Source organism: Oryzias latipes, chromosome 24 (assembly GCF_053564925.1).
Source record: "Oryzias latipes strain Hd-rR chromosome 24, Olatipes_Hd-rR_3.1".
NCBI lineage: Eukaryota > Metazoa > Chordata > Actinopteri > Beloniformes > Adrianichthyidae > Oryzias > Oryzias latipes.
The window spans coordinates 1,855,364-1,867,141 of record NC_136260.1 but is presented as its reverse complement, the minus strand read 5'-3'; the positions used below and the strand labels follow the sequence as shown (position 1 = coordinate 1,867,141).

Genomic DNA, 11,778 nt, shown 5'->3' with positions numbered 1-11,778 from the left:
GTTTGAGGGCGGAGCCAAAGTCTCAATTATTACTGTGAACCCTGGTGTGTACACACGAATACATGCACACATGTAGGTTTCAGTCAGTACTGCTGTGTGTCGTTCATGACGTGGAGATTTAAAGGAAACGCCGTGTTTCCTTTTGGAACAGAAACCTCAAGGTTTAAAACGGCAGCATAAAGTGACGGGTCTGCTGGACTGAATAAGAGTTTCCAATAAATACAAGAACCAAATGAGTTGTGGAGTTCATTTGCACAAACTGTGCAGGTAACGCATCAAAGTGGAGCAAGAACTTGATGCTGAAGAGTACCACACTTTTAAACGCATCACAGTAGATGCTGAACTCAAGCATTTGTCTTTAATTTTTAAGATCACATGTAAAATATCACACAAATGGCTCAACTGTCACAAAGGATCAACATGCCACAGGTCGCTCCAAATTAAAAATTAAAAGCGTATTTTCTCACAGATGAATGGATAGTATTCTGCATCAGAAGTGTCACATAAAAGTGTCCAGCAGAAATGACTCATCTGCTAAGTTCAGATCAGGGACTTGAAGGTGACTACACCCAGCCCGTCTTTCAGCGGTTGGGGGAGGCGGAGGAGCAGTGCTGCGTGAAAAGAGGTAATGATGTTCTCTGCCTCCCCATTACCCCATCTCCACACATGGATGCACATGCCCCCTCCCCCAGCAGCCTGGCTCAGCGGCACAAGAGGACATGCAGTCAGTTTCAGGCTGTAACTTACTAGTTACTATGGACAGGTATGTATGTGTGTGTGGATTGGTGGTGGTGGTGGGGGGGCGTCCAGTCTGAATGAACTGTCAATCACTTCTGCCACTCTCCAGAACTGAATGCCCCCCCCCCCCCCCCTCCCTTAAGGAAAACCTTAAACATCAAAAAGCAGCTTGTGTGTATGAGAAGTCAGTGCATCAGCTGCAGCCCCCACACTTCAACTCAGACCCTTCATGCTGATGAAGCACGCTGAAGAACAGGGCTGCAGTTGAGAAACACTCATTCTGCATCGGCAGAATCATTTCTGAGGTTTTCACAGCAGACGGCTTCTGCTGCTGCCGGACTCCAGAATCTCCAGGAAAACATGTTTTTGCTGAGGTCAAATCTATTCCTGCTGTTTTTCACCACACAACTATATTTTTAAAGATAGCTCAAGGTGCTTTTTGATGAAATTCTTAAACAACAGCTCTAGTTCCGTTATTCTTCATCTCTTCAGCACAGATCTGCACCGACGTAGGGTTGGGGGGGTCAGACCGAAGACTTCCTGCTTCATCTGGACAAGCTAGACACTTTCAGACTGCATGCTGGTGCTGAGCTGGCTGCGCGCTTCAGTTATAGACTGTGGATATGTGGAGTTTGATGAAGACAGGAGCTGATTGTGTCAAACATTGAGACAGCTTCGTTATTCAATTTCAGAATCGAGAGAGGTGGTGACATATCTATAGAACCTGAAGCACCTTCAAGAGCCTCACTGATCTTTATCAGAATGCAGCTGTGCTCTAAATGTCCATTCTTCGTATATTGTTCATTTCTCTGATTCCAGTGCAGAGCATTAGGAAGAAAGAACACTGGAAGGAAACTTGTTTGTAAAAGCTCTCCATGTTTTTGTTCTTTTGAAACACAGTGAACATCTGGAACAGCTGCTAGCTACAGCATTTCTGTTTGACATCTGTGAACTTATGTATTAGTTGAAAAAACCAATAAATAAAAACCAGATACTCAGTAAAAAAAAACTGGTTAAAACTTCTAAAGAGGGAAAAGAACAAAAAGCAGAGATGACGTTGACACGAGGTTCTGCTCCGTCAGCACACTGAATCACACATTTCACTTGTTGACTGTAAAAGAGAACTGGACAGAGCGAGTGTGACGTCCCTCAAAGAAAATGCCTTACTTCTGGTTCCAACGAAATGAAGCCAATTCAGTCACCATTTTTCTGCTAAATGGTTTTTACCATGTTTCAGTTTAGCTCGTGCTGGTTTGTGGCACCTTCTGTCCGTGAAACCAGGGTTCGACTCCGGGCTGCTGCCTATTCCCTTCTCTGCTCCTGTGCCGGTCCCAAGCCCAGATAAATTGAGAGGGTTGCGTCAGGAAGGGCATCCGGCGTAAAACATTGCCAGTTTAACCATGCGACTCATCCTCAAAAGAGAGGTTGTTTCGCTGTGGCGGCCCCTGATGGGAAGAGCCAAAAGAGAAAGAAGGTTTGAACCAGACTACATTTTTAGTGAGCAATGATTGGTCCTCGGTCTGAGTCCACACTCCTTCCACTGAGAATGGGCTGGAGAGAGTCAGTCAATCAAGCATTTCACAAATTCAAGGTGGGGGCCGGAAGGCACCACATGCTTTAACGAGGCATCTGACTGACCAGAAACGATCAGGAGAACATGTGAAAAAGAGATAGTACAGCAAGAATGGTCATTCTGGCAAATAGAACAAAGAGCTGTTTATTTCGCCATAGAAGTTTATAGGATCTTGGACCCAGCAGAAACTTCCTATTTGGAACGCAAGGGGGGAGGGGTTACTCAGTCCAGTTCACCAATACAGCCAATGGTAGAATCTACAATAAAGGATTCCATCTTTACACAAACTGTGCTCAAGGGTGTGCGTGTACAGACATTTAGGCAGCGGTGTAGTGTATGTGATACGCAGGTATACGCCAGATCCACAGTAGAAGTTCCACATAACCACTGAAAATGAAAGATGATATGCATCCATGATAAATGTAAATAAATATTCAAAAACATTTTTATCAGGCGCGCACAGAGCACCTCAGACTTTAGGTCCTACTAAAAGTACTTAAGGCAGAGGACACCAAAGCACAAAAGACAGTCGGCTCTACAATGGACTTCCGTTGTGGAAGTGCCATCAAGATGGCGTGTTGACTGCTGAAATCCAAGAATGTAAAGATAGAAATAAAAAACAGAAGAAGTGAAAAGTCTGAGAGAGAGAGAAACACGGAGTTAGAGAAAAGAGCGTCAGAGATGGAAAAGAAAACGTTAGAATAGGAAAGATACAAAAAGATGGAACTTGAGGTTAAATGGTGTTAAGGTGAAGACACCCCAGCGATTGTGGCAGATACCATCACAAAGATCACACCACCCTGGACACCTCGACACAGTACACCAGCTGGGCCCAATGGATGTCAACCGCCCCGTCAAATCAGCATTCAGTTCACAGAAAGGAGATCCAGAGACGAGCTGTGAGGAATGACTGAACACCATCCTGTCTGTAGAGACCTCAACATTCGGTTTGCAGAAGACCTCATCAAAGAAGACATGAACAGGCGAGTGGTTGTAAGACTGTGTTTCGTGGTCCTTGTGCTTTCATCAATGGTCAGAGAGTCACACCATTTAGTCTTGCAAGTAATTCAAGATGAATACTGTAAATTCAAGGTTTTGTTGCCTTAAAGTTTTTGATCTAACATTTTCAGCCTCATTTAAGTCTGTTAAGATTACTGTTTTGTGTCATGAAAACGTTTTTTTTTTAGTTTGTAAAGGGAAGAATGTTGATTTTGTTTTTCCACAAGAAACACTCAAAGGAAGACAATTTATTTGGTCTCAGCTATGGAGGGACAAGGTTTTTTTTCAGTCATGGCAGTCCCAGAGCTGCAGGGGTCGTTATACTTCCCAAAAACTTCCAGGGCAAAAATGTGTCCCATATAGCAGATGAACACGGTCACTGGCTGATCATCATAGCAGATATTGATCATTTTAAATTCAGCCTGGTTAACATATATGGCTACAATAATATTAAAGAGAATAAACATTTGTTAGAGCAAATTACATTACAGTTACATCAACCACTGTAAAAAAAACTGTATATTTAACAGTACAAAACCGTAAAACCATGACAGGAAAATCCAGTAAACTATAAAACTGTTTAAAACTGTTATTTTGACGTAAAGTTCCTGTTAATCAGTTCACAGGTAAAATTTGTAATTAGTACATAATTTCTTTGGAAAAATACATAATCCTACCGTAAATCACTTGGACATTGTTATTTTAACGGAAATTTTCCATAATGCGTATAACAGTCAAACACTGTTATTTTTACAAGTTTTTATTGACAAAAGCACAGGTTTTTAAGGTTAAATGTTAATGTGCAGTTACTGGGATATGTTGTGATTTTTGCAGAAATTTGAGAGTATGGTAAAATTTACAATTTATGTCCTTCTGGACTTAATAAGAACTTTTAATGCTATTATTTTTGAGAGTTCCTTACTTGGAATTCCTTTAAGTATAAAACCATAATGGCATACATGATAAATAAATAAATGGCCTACAGTTGGAATTATGAAATATACATTTATACTGCATGTTTCCAACTAAACGAAATGATCAGAATGAATGAATCTCTGACAAAGCAAACCAAATGCAGCTTCCGCTGTGTTTCTATGTTTTGCTGTCCCACATTTGTTCCATAATGAGCTTTTTCAGCAAATGAGTCTGTCTTTCAATCAAACCAGACAAGGCGGAGACACTTTTGTGATTGGCAACTCCTCTACTCAGACATTAGCAGCAGCACCCTAACTACATTGATGGAAGTTGCATATATATATATATATATATATATATATATATATATATATATATATATATATATATATATATATACCTTTGAACCTGCTTATGTGCAGTTACATCTCTGAGCGGGTGTATTGTTATGCTTCTAGTTTGGTTTTCCACAAGTAAGAGAACTTTTTTTTTAATTGCTTATTCTTGATGTCAATGAGAAAATTATTTGGTTTATTGTGGAAAAATCCAAATATCTGATGTTCTTCTTCAGATATTAAATAAAACACTTAAATTGAAATCTGACGTGGACATTTTGACTTGTGCTGTATTAAATAATCTATACTTCGTGTATTAGGCTTGCAGATGAGAATGACTAAAAGTACTAATGTATGAAAAGTTTTGTAGTTTCTGATAACGGCAATTAAACTACAAAGTTGGTTAGATATTTTAATTCTATTTAAAAAAAATTCTATACATAAATAATTTGTCATTTAAGCTGCCAGGATTTTATCATAAAATTAGCATTAAGAAAAGTTAAAGTTATAGTAATTTTACAGAATTTTCTTTTATAAAATCATTTTCATTGTAACTTTTACAGGGAGAAATTTTTGTTTTTATTGACTTAGCTTTATTTTATTGTTTATTAAGGGTGAAATATTGATTTTTTTTTTCCTTTAAGTAAAAACATTTTTTTTCTAGAGTGAAATGTCAACTGTATGACAGTTTTTTTTTAGCGTGAAATCAACAACAAAAATATGTTCATGCCGTAAAAATGGAAAAATGTTTCACCGTAATTTTTACGGTACTTTTCTGGCAACCACAGCTGCCAGCGTTTTACCGTAAAAATTATGGTTTATTTTTTATTTTTCATCAAGTAAAAACATTTTTTTCTACAGTGAAATTTTGATTTTTCTTCAAGTAAAAACATTTTTTTCTACAGTGAAATATCGATTTTTCATCAAGTAAAAACATTTTTTTCTACAGTGAAATTTTGATTTTTCGTCAAGTAAAAACATTTTTTTCCACAGTGAAATATTGACTGTACGACAGTTTTTGATCGTAAAATCTACAAAAAAAATACGTTCATGCCGTAAAATGAAAAAATGTTTCACCGTAGTTTTTACGGTATTTTTCTGGCAACCACAGCTGCCAGCGTTTTACCGTAAAAACTACGTTTTTTTTTTTTACAGTGACTCAGATTAGCATATTCATCCAATAATATCACAGTGGGAGGGGACTTGAATCCAGTGCAAGATAACTGGATGCAGATTTCCCTCTAACTTTGATTCTAGTCACCCTAAAGGAACATTTAACAATTTCTGTGACGGTTAAGGCCTAACTGACACATGGAGACACTTTAATCCAGGTATAATTCAGTTCACAGTCTTCAACTCCAGTTCTACTCTAAAATCAAGAATTGATCATTGGTTAAATTCAAATCACTTGTTATGTCATGAGATTAAATGTAACACATCTGCAGCGCAGCTAACAGACAATTGTAGCGTAATTCTGTGTATTAAACCCAAAAACAGTATAAAGTATTTGAATAAATACTGGAAATTCAACTCCAGCCTTATTAAAAATATTGATTATTGCCAAGAAATTAAATCACTGATTTCAGAAATAGAGACATCTGAGGAACTTGATTCCCCATCAGAAAATTTACAGATTTTATAGCCACCTCTACAGCTCTACATTTTCAGGAATAGACTGTAACAATTATTTAAAAGAGATTGCGCAACACATCCCCAAAATAGACAACAATTTTAAACAAACGTGTGATGATCAACTTTTAATCTCTGAGCTTGATGCTGTCATTAGTCGACTCTCTCTTAATAAATCTCCTGGTTCAGATGGGTTCACATAGGGAACTTTTATAGACACTTTGGGAAGATTTCAGAAATTTACTGTAAAAAGTCCTGGAAATGTATGAGACCTGCACACTTCCAACTACAATGAAACATGAAATGAACAAGAAATTCAGACTACAAATTATTGACATACATTTTCGCTTCTCGTCTCCAGACGGAACTTTCAGAACTTATTACAGAAACACAATCTGGTTTTCTGAAGGGCCGTTCAATTCATAATAATATCAGACTGGTTATGGACATCATTGAATACTGACATCTTATAGAAGATAATGGTTTTATTCTCTTTCTGGATTTTACAAGGCCTTTGATTCAGTGGAGCATCCGTTTATGATGACAGGACTGGAGAATGTTGGGTTTGGCACTAAATTTAAGAACCTGGTCTATATCAGAATATCAACAGCTATGTTATCCTTCCTAATGGCACCACCCCAAGTTTCAAAGTTGATGTAGGAATCCCTCAAGGTTGTCCTATCTCTCCATATCTGTTCTCATTAGCTACTGAGATGTTGGCCATTTACATTAGGAATTGTTATGACATCAAAAAGTTCAATGTCTTGGGCACAGAGATCATTATTAGCCAGCTAGCAGACGACACAACACTGTCTTTAAAAGATGAGCATCAAATGACAGCAGCTATTGAAAAAGTCAAACACTTTTCCGAAACATCAGGGTTCAACTTAAATTTAAAGAAATGTGAACTATTGGCCATTCATGACACACCTTTAAAAGAAATCAATCATATCCCCATTAAGTCAGAAATGAAGTACCTGGGCATCCACATCAACAAAGACCAAAAAATAAGCCAATCGAGGAATGTGGGTGAAAAACTTGATGAATGTAAGACGAGGTTGAATACGTGGCTCCAAAGAGACACATGGCTGCTGGATCTGTCTGACAAAGATGGAGGGTTTGTACAGATTTATTTACTCATCTTACTCTAATGCCATCTCAAACAAAGTGATAATATCCATCAACCAAATGAATTTTGACTTTATTTGGAGAAACAAGCCTCATTACATGAAAAAGAACTACATGGTCGTGGTCTCAAAGTTATTGCCGGACCCTCAAGATAAACTGGTTCAAATCCTGGATCAAAAACAACCAATCCTTCTGGTTTTGTGTCCCAAATAACTTATTTAACAGATTAGGCGGGTGTAAAGTTTGTGCTTGTTAGGGATTTTGATGTTAATAAGTTCCCTATAGCATTATCAGAGTTCCACTGGAAAATATTCTATGAATATTGCATAATTTCCCGCCACACTCAAATGTTATTTGGAAAAAGAGATACATCCTCCATGGCAGAAGTGTCTGGTCTGTGACTGATCTGATGGACACAGAGGGTAAGTTATTAGATTCTGAGGAATTTGGTTTAAACCATAACTTCAATCCTCCCACCTCAGAATTCTTTAAAGTACTTCATACTCTTCCTTGAGAATTTGTATTTCTAACAAAGAACACAATGACACGTCATCATAAAACCACAATTAGCATCATTATCAATTGAAGGATGTCCTCTTATGGACAAAAAATTTAAGAATTATTTGATCAGAAATTGGTTCATTGAAAGATTATTTCTAAAAAAAGGATATAGTGCAGAAATTTGAACAAAATATTGTTACTAAATTAAGGACCAAATTCATGAAACTTCCCATTCCCAAAAAAGTTCAAAGAAACACACTTCACAATTATGAATGATATTTCTTTATTTTTTTCTTCTGACTAATATTTATCCCTCTGGAGAATTAGTTGGGTTCCGTCTGAACATTGATGACAACAGCTGGTCTTTCTGCCAAACTGCTGTTGAAGACACCGACCACAGGATTTCCTCTGTAACCGTGGACACATGTCCTGCTTGGACGTTTACAACACCACCAGATGGGGGAGAGGCCTCAGCGGAGACCTCAGCTCGCCAAGGTCCTGCACCCCCCCCCCCCCCCCCCCAGTCCTCCCCCCGACAGGGCCCACTGCTGAAATGTTGGTGAGTTTTCGTGCATGTGGTCATGGTGCAGGAAGTTCACAAACTGTGAAAAAACACATTTACAGAGTGGAGAAAGTCATCAGTCCTAAAGAAAAAAGCTGGAGGTCCACGTCGCCATGGTTCCCTGGTTGGTTGTTTCGCAGATTCATCAGCACTGTCAACAATGAATCCCATCTACTTTTGTTTTTACAATCTGTTTCTGTTGTGCTGCAACAAGCGGTGACCTTGTGAGCAGCATCAGTGGAGGTGGAAGCAGGTGACAGCAGCGCTCCACATGTGTGTTTACTGAGCAAAGCCACAGCCACACCACAAGAACACGTTCATAACACAGCCAGCACATCCAAACTGACTGTGTCCAAGTGGAACTTGCTGTCCTCTGATCCATCATGGCAACGGGGGGAGAGGGGGGAGCATTCTGATAAACATCTGTGCTTCCCTTTTCAACATTTAGGTCCAGGAGCTCGAACTTCACAGAAGCAAGCAGCTGGATCCTGATGTTTCACATCAGTCCAGAACCTGATGCTGCAGCCAGGTGGGGAACAAACTAGCCAAACTGGTCCTTTAAACCTGAAAAAGGATCACTTGGACCTGAAGACAGAATCCCAGTCCACAGGTTCTGAGCCAGAAGCCCCCTCCGGGGTCTTTGGGATGGACGGGAAGAAGCTCTGCATCTTCTGCCTGAACTCTGCGAGCTGAGAAGAACACAAGAGCATCAGAGACAGACTTCTAGTTTATTCCATCCAAATTCACTCATGGTTCACATCAAATGTAAAGAACAGACCGTTCAGTCCATTCTGGAGGTTTGTCTTCAAACCTTCCTAACCAGAGAATGGGGAGTTGAACATACACTGTGGACCCCCAGAGCCTTCCATGCCGTGACGCTGAGCAGACCAACCCCACACCAGGCCAGCAGGGAGCCCCAACCCAGAGCTCGGAGGGCCAGAGAGGCGCCGCTTCCTTGTGCTGCCACGCCCTGCACACAAACCAAAGCCTCACATGACCATCCCTCCATGGCATCCGCCACCCCTCCACAGAAAACACCAAAAATGCTGCATGTGCAGTAATGACCTTACTGAACCACTCTGGACTCTTCTTTTTGGCCAGCGCTACTGTGGAGCCGAAACCAGCGACCATCCCTGCAGAGGCTGCCATGGTCAGGAACACTGCGCCTGCGCAGACAGCTGGTTAAGCACAGACAGACACGACCCCCCCCTCAGAGCCCAGTCTGTCCCCCAATGCAACACCAGCGGTAGAGAACAGAGGTCATCTTCACAAGTATGTAGAAATAAAGAAATGAGTTCCCATTCAGTTCTTTTACATTTTCCATTTCAAGCTTTGAATGAGTCATTAGTGACTAATGTAATAATGTCAGGTCTAAATCTTTGGGTTTCACTTTTCAACGAAATCAAATTAACACAAGTCTGTTAATCCTTAGAGGAATCCAGTTCAGAGGCAACAAAATAGTGCAACTATTGAGTAGTAAACAAAATGAAGTATTATCTAGTAAACATAGGTGATCATGAGTCATGTGGGAAAGGTTAGTGACTTTAGTTTGAAAATCTTCATTTCAAACTCTTAAAAACCGATGATGACTGAATGATGAATGTCTAAAGCAGGGGTTCTCAAAGTGCAGCCCAGGGGCCAATGGGGGCCCGTTTAAAAAATGTTGTGGCCCTCAATAAAAGAGAGGCAGAGCAGGTTCTTTTGAGGAAAAACATTGTGTTGGCGAGGAGAAAAGAAAAGTCTGAAGAAACGATTCTGTCAAATGATGCAAATACTAAACAAGTAGAAGATCTAGACAGCAACCTCTGGAAAACATCTGGAGGTTCTGGTTAACTGGACAAATGACACTCGGTCATTAAATTTAGTAAAAACAACTTTTTGTCTTTATCCACTTTTTTCACCAAAATTGGCCCCCAGTCTAATGTTGAGTTCCTAATTTGGCCCTCCACAAAAACTCTGAGGACCCCTGGTTTGAAGGTTGGCATTTAGAAATAGCAAGTGTCTGAGTTTTGAGGAGCTGATCTGGTTTCTCAGTGTGGATCTGCTCTGTTTAGAAGACTCTCAGGTCTCTGCTGTTGGAAACAATTCATCCCTGAGCTGCCATGGTGAAGTCTTTGCATCAGAATTATGAATAATAAGAGGAGAAATGTCTCCAACGAGCTTCTACATTGAATCTATCCCACTAATCAGTGCATCAATAAAACTATTGATCCCAACTGCACACACAAGAACACCCAGAAACAATCAGTTACCTGTCTTGGAACTGCTTCTGAATTAGCTTCTTTCCTGCATGAAGTCTTGAATGCTGAAACCAGAGTCCGTCCTTCTACTTTAAAGTCTAACAAGTCTTATTCCTAAACCAAAAAGGATTCGTTCTCATTGACATGTAATCAGTTTCCAGTCTGCAATTCTTGCTAAAAGATTCAAACTCCATAATTGATGAACCTCAATCCGGCTTCATGAAAAACAGACACATTCCAGAAAACATTAGGCTATTTTGGATCAGTGTTTTCCGTGACAGATGGTCAGGTGAGCCATCGGAAATTCTTCATTTTCTAGCTCTGATCTACAGACGTTTCCCATCACCAGAACATCAGCTCCGTGTTGATCACAGAGGCGCAGGTTTCACCCGGACTTTTTGTGAAATGTTTGGGGGACTTTAGCGCCTCCTTCTGGCTTTGAGTAGAACTGCAGCGCGTGACCTCAGACACCATCCACACTCCACAGGCGCACACGCTGCTGCTGTCGTGGTTCCGCTGTTCTCGCGGGGGAAACAGCCTTACCTGCGCTCACATGACTCACCTGTCAGCATCTGCACGTCGGTTTCTCCGTCGCTGTCTGTTCTTCTTCGCGACTCGGTGCTCCCCTCTTCTTCTACAACCGTCATGTTGATGTGATCCGTCTGCATAATAGCACCGGCCAGAAACAAACTAGGAACGAAAATATTTCGGGTTTCTTTTTCTTCCTTCTTTGTTCTTTCAACCTTCACGCAAAGGTTCATAATAGATTTCAATAAAAACTGTACATTTTGTAAACAATATGAAGAAACAGTACTGCACATATTTTGGGCGTGTAAGCACACTAAACTAGTACGGAACAAATTGTTGACTCAAAAGGGCATTTGATCTTTTTCAGTTTTTGGATTCTGTAGGAAAAACAACTTTCCAAATTCCCCTTTGATGGAGTTTTAAATGATCATTTAGAGTTTGTGAAATCGCTGGCTAAAATTTTAGAAGGAAAAAGATGATAGAACAAAACAAAAACATGAGGGTAACAATAAACACAGTGTGAAAAATAAATACATTTAAATTTAAAAATTAGGTTCTCAAAAAGAAGAAAGACAGGTGCCTTTCTACTGTCCAGTGTAGCCACTCTGATTTTATAGTTGACTCTGACAT

General features: G+C 39.9%; 1 protein-coding gene across 5 annotated transcripts; it reads right to left on the bottom strand.

The window, feature by feature from the left end:
* Positions 1 to 8,084: 8,084 nt before the first annotated feature.
* tmem242 (transmembrane protein 242) lies at positions 8,085 to 11,324 on the bottom strand. Of its 5 annotated transcripts, none has more exons than XM_023952884.2 (4): positions 11,183 to 11,324; positions 9,446 to 9,546; positions 9,225 to 9,350; positions 8,085 to 9,069 (listed from the first exon to the last, which is right to left on the bottom strand). In XM_023952884.2, exons 1-4 carry the CDS (start codon positions 11,286 to 11,288, stop codon positions 8,956 to 8,958), a joined length of 447 nt encoding a protein of 148 aa, XP_023808652.1. In that variant the 5' UTR covers positions 11,289 to 11,324; the 3' UTR covers positions 8,085 to 8,955. The 5 variants fall into 5 exon arrangements, with proteins under 5 accessions (XP_023808652.1, XP_023808650.1, XP_023808653.1 ...); XM_023952882.2 differs by having other exon boundaries at positions 8,592 to 9,069; positions 9,201 to 9,350; XM_023952885.2 differs by having other exon boundaries at positions 8,665 to 9,069; positions 9,159 to 9,350.
* Positions 11,325 to 11,778: the final 454 nt, after the last annotated feature.